The 26,540-nt window shown below is 38.4% G+C and overlaps 1 protein-coding gene across 3 annotated transcripts in view; it reads left to right on the top strand.

Annotated features, from left to right (window-relative positions):
* Positions 1-26,540, top strand: part of LOC114642539 (furin-1) — a 208,602-nt gene that overhangs the window by 133,030 nt on the left and 49,032 nt on the right. For all 3 annotated transcript variants that reach the window (XM_028791402.2, XM_028791404.2, XM_028791403.2), the window contains exons 6-8: positions 993-1,069; positions 12,012-12,100; positions 15,190-15,362. In XM_028791402.2, the coding sequence (XP_028647235.2) occupies positions 993-1,069; positions 12,012-12,100; positions 15,190-15,362 (339 nt within the window). The remainder of the gene's footprint in view (positions 1-992; positions 1,070-12,011; positions 12,101-15,189; positions 15,363-26,540) is intronic.

The following is a 26,540-nucleotide window of genomic DNA, read 5'->3' as shown; positions in this document are numbered from 1 at the left end:
AAAAGAATGGACAAATATTGTCTAGACAGGGGGACAGAGTGGAGCATAGGGTGTGTTGGGAAAAAGAAATGGGTGGGAGAGAGGGAGCAGAGGTGTCAGCAGAAGGATTCGGTAGGGACAGGGAGGAGAGTGAGTAGAGGGGAGCAGTAGAGAGAAATGAATGAAAAAGTGGTCATACTTGTGTTAATTAGTGATAGTTGTTTTTGTGGGAGTGAAGTTACATTAGAGAACAAGGTCATACAGATTGCTGCCGACTTTCTCACTCTTTCCTCTGTCAATGTTCAGGTCCCTTAGAATTAGAAGTGGGCTGTCGTCATATTGGAGGAAGAGAGAAGTCCATCCAGCTTGTCAAGGATGATCCTAAGCAAACCTGGAGGGCGATAAACAACAATGATCATGTTAATTGGAAAAGAGACAGTAATAGCCAGCAGGAGTGGGAAAAGTTAAAGGCAGAGGAAAGTGCTGTTGGTGTTACTGTGTATTCTGGTCAAATCCATGTCTCTGTCAGAGCCACCACTTGGAGACTCCTTTGGGTGGCAAAAGCTGGAATAAAGTCTTTGTTGACCACAGGCTGGCAGTTCCTTAAGTCGAAAGAGAAAAGAGTGTCTGAAATGGCTTTATACAGCAGACGAAGGTTGTCTGGGGCAAGAGAAACCTCTTGTGTTAATAATAGGAATGTATTGATGACACATGCTGAAGGCAACATTTAAAAGGAAAGCAGAACACAGTACCTAGGTCAAGTAGGGGTGTCAGTTTTCTTGTCCCGTGTCACTGTTAAGTTGACTTAGACAGGTAGACTCGTGGTCTTTACACAAGTAGGTCCTCACAAGAGGAGGGCTGCATACGAGGTCTGATGCTTGCACTGATGCTTATCAACGATATCCCCAGCAGTATTTACATTTAAAGCTAGTATTTATGGATTTCCTATATACATCTAACCATTTTGCTAACTCTGTTTTCATCATTTCCTTATTCATATCTGTGTCTTTCAGGATCCTGAAGCTAGTTATGATGTAAATGATAAAGATTCTGATCCTCAGCCTCGGTACACAATACTTAATGACAACAGGTAGGTTGTGCTGAAGTGTGGTATCTGTTTGCACTCTAGACCATTTATCGGTTTATTCTTTATTCATACCTCTTGTGTCTAGTTAATCTGAAACATCTGACCTGCACATCTATATATTTCGCAAATTTTGTAGTGTAGTTGTTCAGCTGCAAAGACATTATCTACATTATTTATTATTATTACTACATTATTATTATTTAGGTCCATAAATATTTGGACAGACAACTTTTTTCTAAAAAAAAAAAAAAAAAACACTTTAGTCGCCTCACATTTTTATGCAATCGTTTTGTTCACCCCACTGAATTAAAGCTGAAAGTCTGCACTTCAACTGCATCTGAGTGGTTTCATTTAAAATTCCATTGTGGTAATATACAGAACCAAAATTAGAAAAAAGTTCTCTCTGTCCAAATATTTATGGACCTAACTGTATGTTTAAATCTCTTAAGTGATTTAATCCTATATGTTTTCCAAACATTAAAAACTAAGTTTTGAGAGAGTGGAAAAAGGTGGTTATTGTGTAGAGATGCCACAGATCCTCTATCTTGAAGTGCTTCCTGTATTGGTTTCATGTTCTGAGTGAGTAAAGGACAATTGGGTTGTTAGTATATTGACGATATCTTGTATTTACTTGTATTTATACAAAGCTAGGAATATAAAGAAGTACTGCAGGAGTTCATTTCTATTGCAGACCAAGCCTGTATGTGTTCATTTATTTTTGTCAATGTCCAGGTTTTTATAGCCTGTATATTTGCCACCCAGTAATAGAAAGATAGGAAATACCCTGCCACTTTCTGGTTTAGGTCATTATTGGGTCGCCCTTTGAATGAGTGGATGTTTTGAATTCCAAATAAATTAGGTTTATAATTGAATCTAATTTCTTTAAAAATGATTTGTTAGTGTATATGGGAATGCTTTGAAATTGAAAATGAAGCTTAGGAAGGTTGTTCATCTTGACAGTGTTAATACTTCCTGTAAAGTAAATTGGAAAGTAGACCATCTATGCATGTCTTGTTTAATTTTTTCCATGCAGACAGCAAAATTTTGTTGAAAAACAGCTTTGTTTGCTTATGATGTTTATCCGTAGATATTTAAACTGATCTGCAATGATAAAAGGGAAGGTTTCCAATCTGTTGTGTGATAGTTCACTAGAAAAGGCACACTTTTATTCAAATTAATTTTGAGGCTAGATAACTTTTGAAATTCTGCTGGTACTGTTAGGACTGCAGGCACAGGATTTTGTGGATCTGATATATATAGTACCATATCATCTGCGTATAGTGATATTTTCTGTTCAAGTCCTTCTCTGGTAATCCCCTGTTTCTCAGAAGTATTTCGTTAAGTGAACAGCCAATGGCTCAGTGGCGATTGCAAATAGCATTGGTGACAGGGGGCATCTTTGTCTAATGCCATGTTCTAGTTTGAAGTAGTCTGAAATGTTGTTAATACAAACTGAAGCTTCTGGACTGGCAATGCTTTGATCCATACACATATGTCCAGGCCAAACCCGTATTTGTGGAATGTAGTGAATCGATATGGTGGAATGGGACAATCTCTGCATCCAGATATAAGAAGATCTCAGAGGTGTTAGAATTTGTGGGTGAATTAGCTTCCAATTTTCGATGCTTGTTTAATGCAACTAAGTGTCTGCGTTTAATAAATCAAGTTTGGTCTTGTGTTATTACCGAAGGAAGCACTTTCTCAATCCTTCTAGCTAGAACTTTGGAGAGTATATTAAAATTATTCAGAAGTGAGATTTGTCTATATGATGCACATTGTAATAAGTCCTTATTTTACTTAGGAAAGATGGTAATTAATGCTTGGCGAAAATGTTTGAGGTACTTGTCTTTTGCTTCTAAAAATGTGCTAATGAAAGGGGTGCTAACTTAATTTAAATTTTTTATAAAATTTGGCAGGGTAGCCATCAGGGTCTGATATTTTCCCACTCTAAAGTGACATTTTTATAGTGTCTAGTAATTCTGAGAGTGCCAGAGGTTTATCCAGGTGGTCTGCACTGAGAGTGTCTAGTTGTGGTATTTGTAATGCATCGAAAAACGCACAAGATTCTGTCTCGTCTTTAAACTGAGTAGAATATAAAGACTTATAGTAGTCTCTGTATAGTATTTCTGGTTGCAAAGCCTGTCTTTTCCTATAAAGTGCCTCATTTGGGAACCTGGCATGTTCTTGATCTGTTCTGGTAAATATACTGATTAACTCTGATGCCTTCTTTGTTTCTGATTTATGTTTGCGGGAGAGATATGAAATATCTGTCCTCTTAAAAATGCCATCAGTTTCCCAGAGTATTCCTGCAGAGACCCCTGAGGATGTATGTGTCTCTGAAAAGAAAAAAAAATATATCAATTTGCTTGGATGTAAATTGTGCACAGTTCTCATCGGCTAATAACAGGGAGTTAAGACACCAGCTGTCAAATGAGTATTTGGGGCATAATGATTTGCGCTCCATGATCAAAGGGGTGTGTTCAGAGAGAACTATAGCATCATACTTGCAAGATTTGATCATGGGCCAAAAAATGATCTGTAAAGAAGTAATCAATTCTTGAGTAACAGTGATGTACTGGTAAGAAGAAAGAATATGCTCTTGAGTTTGGATTTAGAAATCTCCAAGGGTCTGGTAAGTTATCAATTACAATCTGTGTAATTGTTTTTACAGTGTTAGATGTTATCACCCCTGTTGCTGAAGACCTATCCAGGTCTGAATTTACAACAGTTAAATTCTCTAGCTATTATAATTTTATGAGTGTTTACATTTGATGCAAATATGTTTTGGATGAAGTGTCTTACCATCCACATTGGGTGGATAGATATTTAATGAAATCCCTCCATAGTTAAATTACCCATGATGATCACATATCTCCCTTCAGAATCGGATACTACATCTGGTACTACAAATGAAATTGTTGTATGTATAAAACCTCCCACATCTAATTTTCTTTGTATAGCTGGAGTGGAACATTTGGCCAATCCAGTCTCTTTGCAACCGAAACTGATCCTTGCCTTAACACTAGAATTACCAGAGCCTACGAAAAAATTTGTAGATCCGGCCCACCTTAAATCCCTTCGCACCTTCTCCCAGCTCATGCCTTGATTATCTGGGAGTGAAGAGTTTGAGTGGAAATAATAGATCGTTATTTGGAACACATGCATTTCATGTGTGTTCCGTTTCTACAATAATCTGTGTAACCACATTGTTAAAACAAACATAGCAGGAAGTTGTCTCTTGTCAGTACAGGGTGGTCCAGATCTAATTATGCAGATCCAGATCGTCTGGATGACTTTAATTTATGCAGGGACGATTCCTGTTCTGCACGAAGACGATTCTTCATGTCATCAGTTCTCACACTTCTCGATGGTCCGGGATTTTTCGGGTGATTTTTCTATGTAATAAACTGAAAAAGTTATAGTGTAATGAAAATTGCACAATTAGATCTGGATCACCCTATACATCAGACGTGTTGACGACTGGTGCCTTCCTGCTGTGATAACTGTACAGTAGAGCTCATCTTAACCTTTTGTCTTCACCCTTCAACAATGTCTCTGAAACACAAATCTGATGTAAGTGCTGGTGATACAGTAAAGAAGAGAAAAACCATCACCATGGAATATAATGTAGAAATAATAAAAGGGTCAGAAAGAGGTGAAACTCCATTCATTGGCAGACCGCTTGGTTACAGTCGGTCAACAATAGCATTTGTTAAAATAATGTACCTGTTCCGACTTACATACAAATTCAACTTAAGTATAAACCTACAGTTCCTATCTCGTATGTCACCCGGGGACTGTCTGTAATATGTGAGGCTTGAAGTCCAAAGATCAAATAAACACTTTCACAAGAGGTTCAAAGGTTCAAGGATAAGACAACCGCTTCCATGGCATAGAGGTAAGATTTGCTGACTTGTAATCAAGAGTCCCTGGTTCGATCCCGACTGCCTCCTATATTTACTGTTTTCAGTAGTGAGTTGCTCTTATTGTTAATATTATACAGTACACATACATTTGGTTTGCATCTGTAATATCCAGTGTACATTTATAGTACTTGTAAAAGTTACCTTTTTTTTTTTTTTTTTTTTTTTATTTCCACTTTTATTCTCAGTCACAATCACGATCCATACTATCACCCCCTACCCAGGGATTTGACGATGTTTCTTTTTATGTGAAACTGGGAATAACTGTAGATGTGAGTGGTGTTTTGAGGATGGAACTGGACATTCTCTGATCTGGAGGGATAAAAGGTGACACACAAACGCTGGTGAATCTACCTTCTTCGTATCTCACCGTCACTTGAAGTTTTTTTTTTTATTCAGTTTTATTGAGTGTTCCTACTCACGCTGAAGTATGCACCTTATTGTCTATGATGTCAAAAAAAAAAAAAAAACAGACATAGGTATTTGGAATAACTCATTTTATGACCTGTATAGTACATTTCGGAAAACATTGTGGCACGGATGCAACATTATTCATATTATTCATATTCATTCACATAACATCTTGCACTTGTAATCAGTGACCATGTGTTATACCCGCCCCATCCCCCCGATCTTGCCAGTCCCCACATGTTGCTGTATGGTGCTGTTTCTTTTGTACTCCAGGACATGCAGAGGAAAGAATAGTACAGAGAGGTCAGTTCAGTGCTATATGCAATCATCAAATTCATATGTTAACAGTTCACACACACGCAAGGACCGTCCTTCCTACATTTATGACATGAGATGGAGAGGTGCGATGGGATTTAAGGTGGGCCGGATCTACGAGTTTTTTCGTAGGCTTTGGTAATTCTAGTGTTAATAGGTGTGTCTCCTGTAAACAATTACTATCTTGGCATTTAGAGATGTTAAGTGAGACATTTTCTTTAATTCATGATTGAAACCTTTGACATTCCAGCTCACAAAGTTCACTGTTTGGTCATAGAAAGATTGCTTCTTAACTTTTTTGACATTTTGTAGTTTTAAATTGTTAGGTAGCTTTTTAACCTTTATTTACAAATTTGGCAGTAGTTTTTGATCTTAAGTCTATTATTATTGTTGGCTCTTACAGTTGTGGGGGTAAATAGGATAGATTAGAATTCACTTGCTCTTTCTTCCCAGGATCCCCCCCATTCTGCCTCCCCATGTAAGGCTAGATCACACTTCGTGAAGTCCCTGTCTTCTGACATACCTAGAGACAGAGCACATCCAAAAACAAAACAAGTCCCCCAGAAGCGGTGCAGAAGGATTAACGTAGAGGTATCTATTGGCAATACAGTCCAAATACTATAAACCTAGAATTTAATCTTAAAACATTTCCGAAAGAATAAACCCAGGGAATGATGTTAAACAGTACCCATTAAGAAGAAGATAACATATGATAGCATAATCCTAATAAACTAAGGGTTTGATGTTAAACAGTTCCCTTGGGGAGGAAAAAAAAATTGTAATTAAAACGTAAAAATAGCCGAGCAGAAAATTAAAATGTATAACTACAGCAAAGGTCTCGTTACGAATGGACCAAATTGTAGGTAAACTCTTCTTTGCCTTGCCAGGATTTCAAATCGTATTTCAAAAAGTGACTGGATCAATTTTCTTACTATTTTTTCTGCTTTATCCGGAGAATTACTAATGTAGAACTTGTAGAACTTCAGTTTAGCAGGATACAATAGGCTGTATCTGATTTCAGCTTTGTGTAAGCGTTGTTTAATGCTATAAAATGCGGCACGTTTAGCAGTTGTTGAAGGTGAGAAATCAAGAAAAATGTGAATGCAGTTATTTTCAAATATAATCTCGTTTCAGTCTGAGAAGTAACATCAAGTTTAATTTGGATTGTATTTTGTCAAAACCATGCCAAGCATCTTTCACAGCAGTTTGTTACAGTATGATGAGAATGGCTTGAGAAACCAAGGGTAGAGGTTAATTTTATTAACTATTGAATTTACATACAGTATCAGTGCATACATTTTTTTTTAATAACTCTCTGGTTGGTTGATTGGTTTACACTAAAATGTCTGTTTTACTATATGTCCGGACCTTTTTTGGTTTATACCCTTTGGGTTGTGTCACCACCCTTGAAATTTCTGTGTATGTTACAACTGTCCATTCTGGTTGTTTTTAGGACATTTGCTGATTTCTTAGTCATCTTTCAGTACAATTTGTTTGTTACATCGTTGTCTCTGTTGTTCATTTGACCTTTATCTGGTTTCCTGATATGCCTGAACAGGTTTCTGACATTCATTAACCCCTTTTCCTATTTCTTTAAGATGAATGACATATTTAATATGTAAAGTATATCAAGACACTTTTATCTTGAATGATTGTGACCCCTAGGTCTAATTTTTCATTATGTATATGTGATTGTTTTAAATGATATACAATGATATAAATTATATACAATGGGAAGTCTGATAGTTGAAAGTACTCCATATGAGAATGTTTTAAGACTCATAGTGGACTTGTCGCTGTTTAAAGACAAGTAGTTCTCATCCATCTTCCCCTTTAATTCACTAACACAACTAATTAAAGACAACATTGAAGAAACTTCTTCTGGTCTAAACGAAAGGTATAACTGGGTGTCATCTGTGAAGGAGTGAAAATTAAAATTCTAATGATAGATGCCAGTGAAAGCATGTAAAATGAAGCCTTGTGGGACACCATACAGTATCTGTTTTGTGTATAATGATGGAGTACTGTCAGCACATTTCTGTATATACTGGAATCGATTTAATAAATAAGAGCTAAACCAGGCAAGGACAGTGCCTGTGAGCCCAGCGTCATTTTCTAGCCTGTGCAGTAAAATAGAATGATCAATAGCCAGGTTTCCATCCAAGGAGTTTTTGCGAAAAAATATTTAGCGCTTCAAATTTTTTTACCGATATAGCTGATGGAAATGCTAATTATCGATAAAATGTTGTACATGTCGACATAATATTTTTCCGTTTAACTTTAGCGCATAAATTCCATATCGATACTTCAGATGTCACAAAAACTACATTGGAAACACTTTTTGTCGGAAAAAAGGGCTTTAGCGCAAATAAATGTGTCACATTTTCATCACGTGCAATCAAAACGAGAATGGCGGAGCGGTTCTCATGGTCTGATGAAGAGTTTTTCTTTGATTAAACGTCGTTATTTTGTATTAATTCAAATTTCAGTTTTAATTAAAAACCTTAAGGGAAGCAGGTTAATTCAGTTGTTATCGCACTGAGAAGGGATGTTGAAAGGTAGGCTCACCTGTACAGATCCGATGCTGCAAACACAGCTGCATCATGGGCACTTCCAGGAGTGCCAACGCAAATGTCTCGTATCATGCACCTGTCATCAACAAGGGCCTGGAGAACAATAGATGGCCACCCTTTGCGATTAATGTAATCGCGGTAGCCTTCCGTCGGGGGAAGAATAGGCACATGCGTGCCATCCAGCGCACCGTAAATCTGTGGCACAAGATGCACCAAGGAATTGCGGTATGCAATTTCATTGGCCTCCGCTACAGTCGGAAGTCTGATATAACGCCGCATTAATTTTTCTTTAATAGCGGTGCACACAGCATATACACATCGATGGACGGTAGTTTTACTAACCCCGAAAGTTTCTCCAACTACTCTATACTCGGCACAGGTTGCCAGCTTGTAAAGGGCGATGGCAATCCGCTTTTGGGTTGGAACCAGTGGTCGGTGGCAACCTGTGATGGGCGCAACATCAGGACTGATGAATCCACACAACATCTCAAACGTCGGCCGTGTCATTATAAAATGTTGCAGCCAGAGATTTTCTGTTAAGTGTCTCTCCACCACCTCCTCCCAGAAGGTCTTATTCCGTCGTCTCTCCCATACCTGTGGGTTTCGTCGCACTGGGGTACTTTCTTCGAGCTCTAGGGCTATCAGACAAGCAACTGCTTCATTCTGCTGTCGTCTTCGGATATTATGTACAATTCCAATTATTTGTGAAATTGAAATAACAGTAAGCTGGCAAATTTCAAAAAACTGTCTGAATAATCTCTCCATTTCTTTGTTTAGTGGAGGGGGTGTAACGTGGAAAACAAAAGGTAGATAATTTGCGACATACACAAAATTATGTATGGAAACTGCTCAAGGGCAGATTTTTTTCGCGATACAACAAAAGTTATGCGACAGTTCGTTTTGGGGGGGGATGATGTCATCACGCACACCATTTTATCAATAAAAAGCCAGTTTGATGGAAACAGGCTGGAGACAGCAAATTTCGCACATTTTTTTTACGTATATTCTGTTTGTCGATAACAAAACGTCGCAAAAAACTGGATGGAAACTTAGCTAGTGATGTCAAACTCTCGCTTAAGTCTAACAATATAATTACAGTGGAGGATCCTTCATCAGAGGATATCAATGTCATTTACAACATGCATTAGTGCTGTTTCTGTACTAGAGACATGATTGAAATGTTAATGAAAGGACGGGGACACAGTTGGAAATTTGTTGAGCATAAATTTTGCACAAACTTAAAGATTTTTTTCTTCATACAGAACCATTGATACATGCAATAAGTTACTAGGTAGTGCGGTAGACGGTAGGATTTTATTGGCCTTCAAAATTCAACTTGATGTTCTTTTGGAGGAATTTAGTGGTTTGGACTGGCAAGCTTGTTAGGACTGAATGGCCTGTTTTTGTCTCATTCTTTTTGATGTTCTGATGATCTGCACTCATATGCACACTGTGTTCACAGTATTATATTTTAGGATACTGTCCAATATGTAGAATAAATGCATTCTTTTTTTCCCCAGTGTACAGTGTCTTTCCCCTTTCTTTAGGATCATACCAAGGTTGATCTTTTTCAAAAAACAGCTAAAAAAAAAAAAAAGTACAGTGATCCCTCGCTATATCGCGCTTCGCCTTTCGCGGCTTCACTCCATCGCGGATTTTATATGTAAGCATATTTAAATATATATCGCAGATTTTTTGCTGGTTCGCGGATTTCTGCGGACAGTGGGTCTTTTAATTTCTGGTACCTGCTTCCTCAGTTGGTTTGCCCAGTTGATTTCATACAAGGGACGCTATTGACAGATGGCTGAGAAGCTAGATTGCTTACTTTTCTCTCTCTCTTGCGCTGACTTACTCTGATCCTGACTATGGGGATTGAGCAGGGGGGCTGTTTGCACACCTAGACGATACGGACGCTTGTCTAAAAATGCTGAAAGATTATCTTCACGTTGCTATCTTTTGTGCAGCTGCTTCCTGAAACGACATGCTGCACGGTGCTTCGCATACTTAAAAGCTCGAAGGGCACGTATTGATTTTTGACTGAAAAACAAACTCTGTCTCTCTCTATCTCGCTCTCTCTCTCTCTCTCTCTCTCTCTCCCTGCTCCTGACGGAGGGGGTGTGAGCTGCCACCTTCAACAGCTTTGTGCCGCGGTGCTTCGTATACTTAAAAGCCAAACAGCCCTATTGATTTGTTTGCTAGAGATTGTTTTCTCTATCTATGTGACATTCTGTGCTCCTGACACGCACTCCTTTGAAGAGGAAGATATGTTTGCATTCTTTTAATTGTGAGACAGAACTGTCATCTCTGTCTTGTCATGGAGCACAGTTTAAACTTTTGAAAAAGAGACAAATGTTTGTTTGCAGTGTTTGAATAACGTTCCTGTCTCTCTACAACCTCCTGTGTTTCTGCGCAAATCTGTGACCCAAGCATGACAATATAAAAATAACCATATAAACATATGGTTTCTACATCGCGGATTTTCTTATTTCGTGGGTGGCTCTGGAACGCAACCCCCACGATGGAGGAGGGATTACTGTATTTGAATTTTACAATGCATTAAATGATTAAAAAGCAAGAGATATTAGTGAACTAAAAGTTCTGTCATTAAAATATAAAATTAAAAATACGGTAGGTAGGCCAATATTAAATTGTATAGTCGAGGCAGTACCATATGTGATGTAGATTTCACTTGTAGTTTGCAAGTGTTGTGATTGTACGGTGTTTTTTGCTGCTGAAAAATACCTGAAATGCATGATAGACATAGAAGTTGACTTCAGTGGATCCTTCTGCATAATGCTTTAAAATATGTACCATGTAACTTTTGTAATATTCTGTAAGATGTGAATTTGATGTTGTAGAATCTGATTTTAGTTGTGTGCTGTGGATTCCATGCATTATTGTGGATGCAAAAATAAAATGAGGAATTACAGAATCGTGAATGTAACGTAATGCGAGTGTTGAACCACCTTAAATTAGGGCCTTCCATGGACTTTAATGAAAGAGCAGAGACATCCACTTGGTCAAAGCTTTATACCAGTGTCGTCAGTTTCCTGCTTATTTTTTTTTTTAGAAAGTATCTTATTTTAACTTTGACATTATATTTTGTTTTAATGAGTAACAAAAATCTGTTAAGTAGATATGTCACTGTTCCACACTGTAACGCAGTACAATGTGAAACAAATCCAAGTGGGATAACCACTTTTTTTCTCTAGTTTAAAATTAGAATGCATTGTAATATATAATTGTAGTTTTTCTTTTAAACCATTAATGCGTGTGTACCAGATCAGATGAACCATCCTGTACCCTTTAACGCCTGCATTCTTTTATTAACATTGACAAAGTGACAGGTGTGAAAACATGGTTTTGAAAAAGGCCTCTTTCTCTCCCCCCCCCCCCCCCAAAAAAAACTGCGTGTAAGTAATTGTTTACATGTTCTCTTACTGTATTTGAAAGAAGCTTAAGTTCATATGCATAAATCAATATGGACATTATGTACATTTTTTGTTTTAATATGTTCAATTTTAATTGTGCTATAAAAAATTTTTACATCTGTTTTAAAATGAGAACCATTTATTCATTAAATACCAGTCTAAATATGACACTTTTTTTGCTATGTGTAGTACTTCATTTTAACAGTAATACTTTTTCTGGGAGCATGTTTATGCCTATTTTGTATAAATTAAAAACCTGATCTCTCATTTTCTTTTTGTATCCTGAGTGTAGACATGGAACACGCTGTGCTGGAGAGGTGGCAGCAGTTGCTAACAATGGTATCTGTGGAGTTGGTGTAGCATACAATGCCAAAATTGGAGGCAAGTATTTTAGGCTTTTAAAACCCGTGAAAATACTTGAGTTTTTTTGACTTGCTAGTATTAGAAAATGTCCTGTTACATTATTAACAAGCATCTGAGGAGAGTAGCCTCTCATCCTTGAAGCTGGCAGAGGGTAGTGCTGAAATCAAGGCCACCTTTGTTCTGTCCAAAACAAGTTTAGGACCACAACTAGTCAAAATCAAGTCAAGACTGAGGCCGACAGTCAAGAACAAGCTAAGACCAAGTACAAAAGATAGTGAGACTGAAGTGATCTGTTCAAGACTAACCCTTAACTAGAATTCAGCTAGTGTCGGTTGCTTACAAATACAAATATTCTTAACAGTTAATTATTTTTGAATGTTTATGTAGTGATGTAAAAGTAAGATGTTTTTTCTTTAGATCATGTTGTAATTTTATTTTTAATAATGAAATGATTTGAAACCCTGTAGGATTAAACAAGGACATACTATTCATTTCAGGTATGGCTTTTTCATGTGGCGTTACACCGGGCAACGTAAAAATATGTAAGCTCCACACTCGTGAAATGTTTTGTTTTACATTGAAGTAAAAGACATATTAGGCTAACATGCAAAATCACAATTTTTTTGAGTACTTAACATCAGATTAAATTATACTAAGTAAATCTGCAATCTTTTTTTCTAGTACATCTTAACCAATAACATTATTTATGCCAGTAAATAATAAGAAATAGGCTACAATGAAAACTGTGCAGAACAACCCACTAATGGTAGCACATAAAGAAAGTATTAGTCATTTAAAATGTTGACACTGTATTAACTAATTTTTTCAAAGAGTATAGTTTTTTTTTTCCATAGGATTTGGTACCCTCTCTTTCCACTGCAAGTGATGTGTATATTTACACATGGCCTAAAATATCCTTTATAGGTTTACAGGAGTACATTGTTGCACTTGATAAAATACAAAACTCTCAATTAGTAATGTATACTTTTTGGTCCTTTATTTAAATATTCAGATGTTATACTTTTTTTTTTTTTTTTTTTCTTCCGTCTGGATAGAAACAGATTATGGACAGGCAGTGTACCATTTTTAATCTACAAACTTAAAGTATTTTACTTTTAAGATGTTTTTTTTTTTTTTTTTTTTGGTAGTGTAAGATGAGGCTCCCATCCCATTGATCGTGCAGCTTGAATGTCCTCCATATTCTTGGACATTCAGACAACAGTCCCAGAAAGAAGGAAATGCCCACCTTGCTTCCTTTCACCCTCACTAATGTGCACATTCACTCACTAATTGCACTTATTCTTGGTATGATTCATTCACTGTAAACTAAAGTGGCGTGAGAGCGAGTAAGACATGCACCCCATTCCATTCACATTCTCTTACACTTACTGTTGCACATGGTGGTGCAGTGTACAGCATAACTTATGCTTGGTATACAAGCGCTTGACCTCATTCATAATGACATGAGAAGAAGTGTTGCAATTCAACACCTATCATACTTACTCAGCCTGCAACGTAGTGCTGTTCAAACTAGTATATGTAAAATGTACATATTAATAGGTATATGTAAGACTATTTTCTTAGCAGCAGTTTAAGGACATTTCACTATGTGAATATCCATTATATGCTAGGTTTAGGAACATAACCCTTGTGTAAAAACAGATTTTACCTTCTTAACAACAAAGTTTATAACCAAATGATTTATATAGCGATGGATGATATCCTTCATGTCTGGTTAGCCAAAAAGTTGTTGAATCAGTAATACTATTTGTTGGTTTGGAAATTCTGATAACGTTGCATTTTCAACCAAGTAAATCTGGTTTTTGTAGAATCAAAAGGACAGATCAATAGAGTAGTGTTCTGACATGCAGGGATCGTTATAGTTGAATTTTCAATAGGTTTAATAAATCAAACCAAGAGGCTAACCAGAAATCAGTGTCAGAAATAATTGATACACTTTGCCGTAATTATTGTCATGAAAGCTGTGGAACAAGCCAGAGGTACTCCCTTGTGTTTATAATAATCCGATGCAATGTTTTGTGTGCAGTGAATTCTCCTGATTAAACGTAACAGAAACAAATTACTACAAAGAAAGGGTGAATTGTAATTCAAAAGATCCCAACTGTCATGTCACATACAGTGAAAGACTCATTACTATTGTATGGCTGAGTTTCAAGTCTTTTCAGTGATTTATAGTTTGATTGGTCACTTGTACTGCATGTCACAAGTGTGCATAAAAGACTGGAAATATATTGTTAATGTGACTGCTCTTATTTATGCATTTTTGTTCATTGTTGTTGGATGTTTGGTTAATTTGAAATAAGTCTTGAGGTTTTGGCAGTTTCAGCTAGTATCTTGTTCACGGTATATCCCCCATCACCAAAGGGGATAGATAGTGCCATGCGACTTTTTTTTTTATCCTGTTTCTAATCACACTCGCTTCAACCCCACCACAGAAGACAAGGCAGCGCAATTACAAATGGGAAATGCAATCAAGAGCAGCATTGGAGTTGGAGGTTGAAATGGGCACAGTTAAAATCAGGGGTGGAAAACACTGGTTTAGGTGTGTGTGTGTATGAGACTAGCTTTGGGCGGTGTTGCCCTGTCCAGGGCTATTTCCTGTCCTCTTCCCAGTGCTGCCATTAAAGGCTTTGACCCAGTTTCCTTCCACTGTCCAAAGACTTGCGGGTTAGGTTAATTGGCCCTGGTGTGTGTATGTGTATTTCTGTTCATGTGTATTCACCCTCCAATGGACTAGGGCCCTTTGTTTCTGCCTTCCACCCTATGCTGGCTGGGATAGGCTCCTTCCCCTACTGCATCCCCAGTCTGGATTAATGACAAAAGTAACAGAACTAACAAGAGAAATTTATAAAAGATGGCTCCAATCCAAGTCTACACAGGTTCCTGAGTACAGATGGTTTATTTTGCTGGGAGGTTGGCATTTTGTTGCAATTTTTTTTTCTACAGTTGAAAGCATAAGCTGTATTCAAAGTTAATTTTATTGCCAGAAATGTGTTTTTCTCTTGTGTAAAGTGATTATTCTTAAAGGAAGTCATTAAGTTATTTTAAAACAATGCTTGTTAATCTTTGTGGTTTTTCATTTGTAGGTGTCAGAATGTTGGACGGAGAGGTGACTGATGCAGTAGAAGCTCAATCACTCAGCCTGAACCCTCAACATATTGATATTTATAGTGCTAGCTGGGGCCCAGAAGATGATGGAAAGACTGTTGATGGTCCTGCTAAACTAGCAAAGGAGGCATTTCTACGTGGAGTGTCTGAGGCATGTATAAGTAAAGTGTGTGTATGTGTAATATGTGTGTATATTGTGTGCGTGTGTGTGTGTATATGTGTGTCAGATTATATATATATATATATATATATATATATATATATATATATATATATATATATATTGTAGCAAATAAGCCCTTTGTCCACCTCTTGAACCCTCAGGTACCACTCTGATGACCAGGTGAAAGTACAATAATTATTTATTTCTTTACTGTACCGTGCACAAAGCACTCTCCACACCACACTATTCATACACCAATAAACTCTCTATAATAATAAACAATTCTCTCTCCTCCTCGCCCAGACACTTGCCACCCTACCTCCCAGCTCAGCTCAAATGTCTGGGCTCACCCAGAGTCCTTTTATAGCCCCTGACCCGGAAGTGGTTCCTGGCACAACCCACAAGTCCGTTTCCTTCCGGGTCAGGGCAAACAGTCTTCTTCATCCCGGGAGCACGTCGTTTCCTCCGGTCACGTGACGGTGACGCACTCCCGGGTTATAGGGCACGCAAGAGCCCACTAGCCCCACTACAGCGACTCCCGGTGGTCCCCAACGTATCCAGCATGTCTGTGTATACAAACTACAAAGTCTATGAGGCCCTGCTGGAACTCGGGGCACCATCATGCTGTCCGGAGGGCTCCTCCTAGCGGCCTGGTGGTGGCGACCGGAGTCTGTAGCCGGTCGTCCCTCACAATATATATATATATAATAATAGAGAGAGATAGAGATATCTATATAGATATATATATAGTGGAGTCTGTATGCTTGATGAGCCCAAATAAGGTTGAAACGCGTGTTGCGTACTTTTTGCATTATTTGATATTAAAACTAATATATATATATGTGTATGTGTATGTGTATGTATGTGTGTATATATATATATATATATATATATATATATATATATATATATATAAACAGTAATCCCTCCTCCATCGCGGGGGTTGCGTTCCAGAGCCACCCGCGAAATAAGAAAATCCGCGAAGTAGAAACCATATGTTTATATGGTTATTTTTATATTGTCATGCTTGGGTCACAGATTTGCGCAGAAACACAGGAGGTTGTAGAGAGACAGGAACGTTATTCAGACACTGCAAACAAACATTTGTCTCTTTTTCAAAAGTTTAAACTGTGCTCCATGACAAGACAGAGATGACAGTTCTGTCTCACAATTAAAAGAATGCAAACATATCTTCCTCTTCAAAGGAGTGAAGCAAACAAATCAATAGGGCTGTTTGGCTTTTAAGTATGCGAAGCACCACAGCACAAAGCTGTTGAAGGCGGCAGCTCACACCCCCTCCGTCGGGAGCAGGGAGAGAGAGAGAGAGAGAGAGAGAGAGAGACAGAGAAAAATCAATACGTGCCCTTTGAGCTTTTAAGTATGCGAAGCACCTTGCAGCATTTTCACCTCGAACGGATACTCAAAATCATTCATTAATCGGGGACTACACAGCAGGCGCCAAAGGAATCAGCATACAAGCGACGTAAATCAGAACCCCCACCCCACCTGGCATTCACTCCCGTATCACCATAATGTGTCAGAAGGCACGGCACGCACCCTGACCAAGTGGGGCATCAAAATAGCACATAAACCCACCAACAATCTGCGCATGGTCCTGTTTAATGCTAAAAACAAGAAATCGACAGCCGAAACACGAAACGCAGTTTATAGTATTCCATGCAATTCTTGCTCAGCTGTATACATAGGACAAACGTCAAAAAAAATCTCAACACGTGTACAGGAACATCGCAACACCGTCAGAAGAAAGGACGCACTATCTTTGATATATGCACATACTAAAGCGACAGGACACACATTCAACTGGGACAACGTAAAAGTAAAATTTAAGGCCAGTACAAAAAGCGCCAGAGAGTTGGCCGAGTCTTGGCTATCAGATGAAAACGCCATCAACAGACACTTGGACATAAACCCAGCATATGCCAACTTAAGGACATACGCACTTTAATTAAACGATACAACCCCCCCCTGATCATACTAACTTAGTCACCAAGACCCACCCCCCCCCAAGCCCCCCCCCCCCCAATACTGAATGTGATGCTATATATTGCCTTTGATTCTTGTAAGTCTAAGCATTATCCTCTGATGAAGACCCCTGATAGGGGTTGAAAGCTCAGGAATAAAACTATTTTATGATACGTGATTCGTTTTTTCTCCCTTTGTGGATCTCCAACTGCAAATATGCAAACCGTATCACAGACCTTCTCTTCCATTCATATATATATATATATATATATATATAATATACACGTATGTACAGTGGGTACGGAAATTATTCAGACCCCCTTCAGTTTGTCATATTGCAGCCATTTGCTAAAATCATTTAAATTAATTTTTTCCCCTCATTAATGTACACACAGCACCCCATATTGCCAGACATAAAAAAATTTTTGAAATTGTTGCAGATTTATTAAAAAAGAAAAACTGAAATATCACATGGTCCTAAGTACAGTAATCCCTCCTCCATCGCGGGGGTTGCGTTCCAGAGCCACCCGCGAAATAAGAAAATCCGCGAAGTAGAAACCATATGCTTATATGGTTATTTTTATATTGTCATGCTTGGGTCACAGATTTGTGTAGAAACACAGGAGGTTGTAGAGAGACAGGAACGTTATTCAAACACTGCAAACAAACATTTGTCTCTTTTTCAAAAGTTTAAACTGTGCTCCATGACGAGACAGAGATGACAGTTCCGTCTCACAATTAAAAGAATGCAAACATATCTTCCTCTTCAAGTCAGGAGCAGATGTCAGAGAGAGAGAGAAAAAAAGCAAACAAATCAATAGGGCTGTTTAGCTTTTAAGTATGCGAAGCACCGCGGCACAAAGCTGTTGAAGGCGGCAGCTCACACCCCCTCCGTCAGGAGCAGAGAGAGAGATATAGAGAGCCAGAGAAAAACAAACAAGCACAAATCAATACGTGCCCTTCGAGCTTTTAAGTATGCGAAGCACTGTGCAGCATGTCGCTTCAGGAAGCAGCTTGCACAGAACATAGCAACGTGAAGATAATCTTTCAGCATTTTTAGACAAGCGTCCGTATCGTCTAGGTTTGCGAACAGCCCCCCTGCTCAATCCCCCTACGTCAGGATCAGAGAAAGTCAGCGCAAGACAGAGACGGAGAAAAGTAAGTTGGATAGCTTCTCAGCCATCTGCCAATAGCGTCCCTTGTATGAAATCAACTGGGCAAACCAACTGAGGAAGCATGTACCAGAAATTAAAAGATCCATTGTCCGCAGAAATCCGCGAACTAGCAAAAAATCCGCGATATATATTTAAATATGCTTACATATAAAATCCGCGATGGAGTGAAGCCGCGAAAGGCGAAGCGCGATATAGCGAGGGATTACTGTATTCAGGCCCTTTGCTCAGTATTTAGTAGAAGCACCCTTTTGAGCTAATATAGCCATGAGTCTTCTTGGGAAAGATGCAACAAGTTTTTCACACCTGGATTTGGGGATCCTCTGCCATTCCTCCTTGCAGATCCTCTCCAGTTCTGTCAGGTTGGATGGTAAACGTTGGTGGGCAGCCATTTTTAGGTCTCTCCAGAGATGCTCAATTGGGTTTAAGTCAGGGCTCTGGCTGGGCCATTCAAGAACAGTCACAGAGTTGTTGTGAAGCCACTCCTTCGTTATTTTAGCTGTGTGCTTAGGGTCATTGTCTTGTTGGAAGGTAAACCTTCGGCCCAGTCTGAGGTCCTTAGCACTCTGGAGAAGGTTTTTGTCCAGGATATCCCTGTACTTGGCCGCATTCATCTTTCCCTCGATTGCAACCAGTCGTCCTGTCCCTGCAGCTGAAAAACACCCCCACAGCATGATGCTGCCACCGCCATGCTTCACTGTGGGGACTGAATTGGACAAGTGATGAGCAGTGCCTGGTTGTCTCCACACATACTGACCAGACCATCATCAGACCAGAGAATCTTATTTCTCACCATCTCACAGTCCTTCAGGTGTCTTTTAGCAAACTCCATGCGGGCTGTCATGTGTCTTGCACTGAGGAGAGGCTTCTGACAGGCCACTCTGCCATAAAGCCCTGACTGGTGGAGGGCTGCAGTGATGGTTGACTTTCTACAACTTTCTCCCATCTCCTGACTGCATCTCTGGAGCTCAGCCAAAGTGATCTTTGGGTTCTTCTTTACCTCTCTCACCAAGGCTCTTCTCCCCCGGTAGCTCAGCTTGGCTGGACGGCCAGCTCTAGGAAGGGTTCTGGTCGTCCCAAACGTCTTCCATTTAAGGATTATGGAGGCCACTGTGCTCTTGGGAACCTTAAGTGCAGCAGAAATTTTTTTGTAACCTTGGCCAGATCTGTGCCTTGCCACAATTCTGTGTCTGAGCTCTTCAGGCAGTTCCTTTGACCTCATGATTCTCATCTTAAAACCCAGTCTGCTTTGAAATCTTTGTCTGGGAGAGACCTTGCTGATGCAGTATAACTACCTTGTGTCTTGTTGCTGTGCTCAATCTTGCCATGACATGAAACTGTCTTCACAACCTCACCTTGGTAGCAGAGTTTGGCTGTTCCTCACCCAGTTTTAAGATGATCATAAGCACCTGTTTGGTATAATTGGTTGATCATACATCTGACTATAATCCTACAAAATCCCTGACTTTGTAAAAGTGTGCCTTTAAGAATTGATGCTGGTTTGAAGGCAAAAGGTAGTAATACCAAGTACTGATTTGATTTAGATTTTTCTTTTGTTCGCTCACTTTGCGTTTTGTAAGTTAATAACAATAAACAATCATTATTTATATTTCTGAAAGCATTCATTTACAGCATTTTTTCACACCTGCGTAAAACTTTTGCACAGTACTGTGTGTGTGTGTGTGTGTGTGTATATAATATATATACACACATACATATGTGTGTATAATATATATATATATATTGTGTATATATAGTATACTAGCCAACCCGCGGCGTAACATACGCCACATAATTATGTATTGATGGGTGAACACTTGCTGAACGACACAGTTGTCCAAATGGGGTGGGTTTGTGGATACCACTGTGAGTGAATGAAAAGATGGATCTCTGGAGAGAGCAACATACAATTGTCCGTGACTGAAAGCGGGATCGTCTGTGACGATGGAGGCCACGCTGGTGAAAGTTACTTCGTCGGATAAGTTTCAGCACTTGTTCATTAAGGTGTAGCGAGTCTTCGTTGGTGATGCTTAATATAGCTTGCGTACTGAGTTGTTCTGGAGTCACAGTTGAGAAACACTTTTTTAATGTCTTTTAAGCACAGGGAAAAAAATTAACATGTGAAACATCCGTAATGTAATAAGCCACCAAGAAAAGTAACATTGCAACAATGCACGCTACGATCCGATCACTGTAAACAGAAGTGAAAACAAAATCGAGGCCGGTACATTCTTTAACTGCCTTGTAGCGCAATGGTAGTGCTGCTGTTTTGCAGTAAGGAGACTGTGGAAGATTTTGGGTTCGCTTCCCAGTTTCTCTCTGTATGGATAGCGCTTTGAATACTGAAAACACCGGTATATCAATGTAATGAAGTATTATTATTCTTATGCGTCCAGCGCTCTCTCTCTCGCACACCTGTATGCGTGTGTGTCGCTCGCTCTCTCTCGCTCGCTGCACGTGTTCCTGCAGGCATACCAGTAAGTGAATGAAAAGATGGAACTCTGGAGAGAGCAACATACAACTGTCCGTGACGGAAAACTGGTTTTGGCAGATACATTCACATCTTTTTGAAAGTTTGGCCCTGTGCCTTATTAATTGTCATTGCAAAGGCAAATCTAACAGGAAATTGTCTTTGCTCAGATGCACGCGCAGGCTTTTAAAGGATTGCACGGCTCTCTCTCTCGGGCTGCCTGTGTGTGCGCGCGCCTCTGTTTCTCTCTCGCGCTGCCTGTGTGTGCCTCTGTCTCTCTCTGGCGCTGCCTCTGTGTGAACCAAGGTTCCACTGAGGTTGACTAATGAAAAGTCAACGTGGCTCAGAGCTGCATGTGGACTGTGGCACAGACAAACAGAAATGACGGCATGTTTTCCGAGGCGTCGCGTCCGAGTTGGTGGGCGTGGCTCTGCGAGTTGTCGTCGTATCCAATGGTCTTAGAGTTGGTGGGCGTGGCTCCTTCCTGCGTGCGCCATGGGTGTCTGTCTTGTTGGCGGCTTAGTGAATCCACGCCCCTTCCACCGTGCTTTCCATGGGTGGCTACTTGTCTTCCGGCTTAGTGAATTATATATATAGATGTATATATATGTATATATGTAGTTTTTCTTACCATGTGAGGGCATTCTTTATTGTTATGGCTGTATGCTTTCAAGTAGACTAAATTTAATTGGAGGAGTAGTTATGAACAGGATCTTGATGATTTTGTCTTCCAAATATCAAGCACTACTTGCATATATTGGTCAACAGTAAACTGGAGTAGCACCTAGCTAGCATAGGAAACTGTGCACAAAACTTCACACAAATGCGGCATCTGATATGTAAGATAATTTAAATTTGTCCTTAACTTAATATGTAGCACTGTGAAATTCTATTCACTTTTTTATTACTATGCAATCATAAAATATGCATATAAATTTTGTAAAATTTATATAGAGATGGCAAATACATTGATGGAGAATATTGTTAAATTTGTTTAGTAGTTTTGAGTGCTGTGGTTATTCTTGAACAGTGACCTAAGGCATAGTATGAGTGCACTCACTGACAATTGAGAGAACATTAGCTGTTACTTTTATTTTGGTATGTACAGTAGAACCTCTGGTCACAAACGTTTCCGAACACATATAAATTGGGTTACGATCAAAAAGTTTTCCAAAATTTTGCATCTGTTCACGACCACATGCTCTGGTGGCGAACAAAAACACTGGCGGCCAGTTTCCCTATGCGCGTTTGTACGCACCAATGAATTGCCATTCTCCGTTTCCCATATTCTTTTGCTTGCGTATACAGACAGGGCCTAACAAAGCAGCTGATGTTGCAAAAGGAGTTATAATGTTAACCAAGCAGAGGCCTCAAGTGCTGGAAGAGGTGGAAAAACTGTTGCTAGTGTGGTTGAACGAGAAGCAACTTGCTGGGGATAGTGTAAGCGAGGTGATCATATGCGAAAAAGCCAGGAAGATTCATGGCGATTTGCTGAAAAAAATTCCTTCTTCGAGTGGCAAAGATGAGAAATTTAAAACCAGTAGAGGATAGTTTGAAAAGTTTTGCAAGAGAATTGCCATTTAATTTTTTTTCCCTGTGCTTAAAACTCATTTAAAAAAAAAAAAAAAAAAAAAAAAAAAGTGCTTCCAGCGAGCGGTTCGTAAGGGTCTAGCACGAACTCTTCCAATGTTAGTTTTCTCTGTTGTTCAAGGTTTTCTCAGTGTTATTCAATGTTTTTACATTTAGTTTACTATTACACTGTGCATTCTATGGTATAATTAACTATTTTTGTGCTTAAAATATGTATATTTTCATACAGTTCGTACAGTCTGGAACAGATTAATTGTATTTACATAGTCTTATGGGGAAATTGCGTTTGGGTCACGACCAAATCGGGTCGCGTCCAGAGTTTTGGAACGAATTACAGTCGTGACCAGAGGTACCACTGTACTTGTATTTGTTTTATATAGAATTCTACTTTACTTTTATTCTTACTTTTGTATTTCTTCTAAGGTTACAAAAGGGGTTGCTGTATGAACTACTTCTCCTGTAGTCAGAGTACATTAATTGGAATGACATACCTCTCTAAGCTGTTCTCTCTAACTAGTTTTGATCTTTATTTTCTTTTTGGTTTGCGGTTATGTAGTGCTAGGTGATATAAACACAAATATTTTCATGATATTTTCCTGTATCAATCGATTTCGATAATTATTATGATATAGTTTCATACTAGTGTTTCCATTTTTAAAGAGTTTCTATCCTAATATATTCTGAATAAATATTTTAAAATAAAAAATAATAAACAGATAAGATTTATTTTTGAGAAATAAGACTATATACATTTAACATTTCCTTAATTTCTGGAATGTTTTTGATTTTCAAGTTTTCAGAATGATTGCACTTATAATAGCTCAAATGAACAAGGGAATGCATCAGTGTAGAAAACAATGTGCAAAGTTTAACAGTGCAAATACATTACATTTCAAACAATGCAAACCAAATCTGTATTACTAGTTGCAATAAATATCACTGTTCCCTGTCACTTAAAAAAAACAGGTAAAACAGTATCCAAAATAATTTGGGATTTTTTCTTGTGTGCTGGTTTTATAGAAAAAAAAATTCTCTTATACACAACAGGATTTTTGTTAAAAAGACTAGCCTATTAACTGTTTCTGGCTGGATTGAGGCTCTTTTGCAGGTGACAGTGTTGCCTCTTGTACGAAAAAAAACCCTTGGTGATGAAGATCTGGTGGCAGGGATACAGAAGTAGCAGGAGGATTTTTTTTATTTTTTTTATCGGCATATTAGTACCTTTTGCAGTGGCCTTCTCCTGCTACAGCACTCTCCCTACCATTTTTTGGTAGGACCTCCATCTTTTTGGAGATTCTGTCATCAGTTTGTTTGGCCAGATTAAACTCCTCTACTCCTCTTGAGTTCCTGCTAGATCTCTCTTCCTTTTCCATGAAAAAGAAAATGCTTTTTTTTTTTTTTACAAGCACCTATAGCTCTTTCAATTCTGCTGTCTCTTTAGTGATTTCAAAATATTTATGTATTCTTAATTAAAAAGCCTACTAGGAGAAGCAACTGAGTTGTAGTATTTTGTAATGTTAGTATTGAAAATTTAATCTAAGCAGCACAATACAAAGCATATTCACGGCAGTAATTAAGTTAACTAAACTAGTAACATGGTTACCAATTACTAGGTGCAGTCTGTTTGAAGCACTGAAGGCGAGCCTTGACAATGTTTGCTCCTTTTTTCATAATAATACACACCTGGTTGTCCTCTCCAAGCTCCCCAGGATAACGGGGCATCCTCGAGCACCATTGCAATAGTTTCTGCCGTGTGATCCGCAGTTGGCAGACGTTTGCTCTGAAAATTCCATTCCGTGTGAATGTAGTTAATAGTAACACTTGTGTAAGGCTCACAAGATAACACAATTGATTGGTGTTTAGGAACAGCATCGTGCTCAAGGGTTCTTTTTGACATTCATCATGTTCGATTGGATGGTGTTTTTTAAAAAGGGTGGACTAGGTTTGTTGTATTAGTCTTTTCTGGGACCTGTCGGCAGAATATCTTGTATACTGGCTTTATTTGTGCTTGGTCTGATTTGTGGTAGCCGAACCACTTCCAAACTTTTGATGATGTTTTTCCATTTCTTTGTCTTCTCCTGAGCAGTTAATATATTTTCCTCCTCCACTTCACTTACTGGGATGTCCTCGTTGCACAGCATGTTTCCCAAACACCTAACCACGTTGCTGATGTTTACAACATGGCTTCTTCGTGGGGACAGGCATATTCGCACAGTGCATTCTGATTGGCTGTTGTGCTTGCGTTTCACCAAGCCTACATGCTGTGTGATAGGCCTCAAGCATTGTCTGTTGCAACACATTGTCTTTTAAAAAATATTGGAACCCTTGCTTTTTATTGAAATAATGCACCCTTCTTCATAAAACATATTGAAATTTAAAGATGTTTCATAGTTGATAGTCATCTCTTTGATTTGCAGTGAATCAAAAGAAAGCACTGAAATGAACAAACTTTTTTCTTATTCTGCACAGACATCAAAATGACCTTCAATATTATTGGAACTTTGTAGAAGTTATAAGTAATAATTATAGTGATAGTTAAAGCAAACTAATCTCTTTTAATTAGTATCACAGGTGTCTTCAGTCTTTCATTCAACCAGTTTAAATAGAAAGAAGTACTCTGCTGTTTTGTGTCACTTTGTGTATCACATTAAACATTGAAAACCACAGAGTTGTGTGTGAAGAGGTAAAAATTTAATACCCAAGCATGATCTACATAAAGGTTTCAAGACCATCTCCAATGTGACCACTATTGCCAATATTATCAAGAAGTTTAAGGCCTATGGGACTGTAGCAAGCATCCCATAGCATGGCTGCAAGAAGAAAGTTAACCTTGATTGAAAGGAGAGATTGTTTGAATGGTGGATGAAGAACCACAGAAAACATAAAAGATCAAAGCTGACCTTTAAGCTCAAGATGCAGCAGTTTTAAGTTACACTCTCCGTTGCAGTCTGAATTAAAATAGGGTCTGTGTAGAACGCCCAGAAAGATCCCACTTCTAAGAGAACAATTTAAAGGGCTTGTTTGCCAAATTTCATGTTAAGAATCCAGAGTTTTTCTATGTAAATACCCTTCAGACAGATAAACCAAAACGTGTTAAATCACACCAAGTTGTTATTCACAGAAATCAAAAACAAAGCTTTCTTAAAAAAAATATCTGGAGGAGGAGGAGGAGGCTCAGTAATATTGTAGTCTTGTGCTCCTGGCACTGGGTACCTTGAAACTGTGTGGGACACAGTGAAATCAGAAGACTATTGAGACATTAAGCAGCAAAATGTACAGTCCAGTGTGAGAAAGATGCCCCTTAGTCACAGGAGTTGGGTCTTTTAGCAGTTTAATGAGTATTAAAAAAACTCAAGCACCTAAAAATGGTTGAAAAGAAAACATTGAGCATTCTGGTTTGAATCCCATTGAACATTTGTGGAAAGTAGTGTAACTTATTGTTGGATGAAAGTACCTGTTAAATCTGAGAGAACAGTTTGATCTAGAGTAGTGCTACCAACTACCTTTTGAGAAGTGTAGAAATCTCATTCAGACCTAAATTTACCACTTAGGAATTATGGTCTCTAGAGGCTGTGTTTATAAAATGTGCTTAAGGGTTCCAATATTTTTGCCCCCTCTATTTTAAGTTTCTTCATTATTCAAAACAATTTGTTGGATCATAACTTAAAGCAGTTTGTTCTATTAAAGGAATACTTCACCCAAAAATGTTTTTTTTTAATTGAATGTTACTTGCCCTCTATGGTTTGTCGTGGTGGTTGAAAAAACATTTGTTTTCATGCATAAAGAAGAGTATAAATGAATATAACAGAAACCAATAGTGCCCAATGCTGTACAGTGTTTAAAAAAAAAAAAAAAAAAAAAAAAATATGCAATGAACAAAAATGTTCACTTCTGTCAAACATTCCACATGTCCATTATCCATTCCTATGCTGAAAACATTCAAAATGCGCA

This window comes from Erpetoichthys calabaricus, chromosome 17 (genome assembly GCF_900747795.2).
Source record: "Erpetoichthys calabaricus chromosome 17, fErpCal1.3, whole genome shotgun sequence".
Lineage (NCBI taxonomy): Eukaryota > Metazoa > Chordata > Cladistia > Polypteriformes > Polypteridae > Erpetoichthys > Erpetoichthys calabaricus.
The sequence above is the reverse complement of the archived record's forward strand: the minus strand, read 5'-3'. Positions and strand labels throughout refer to the sequence as shown.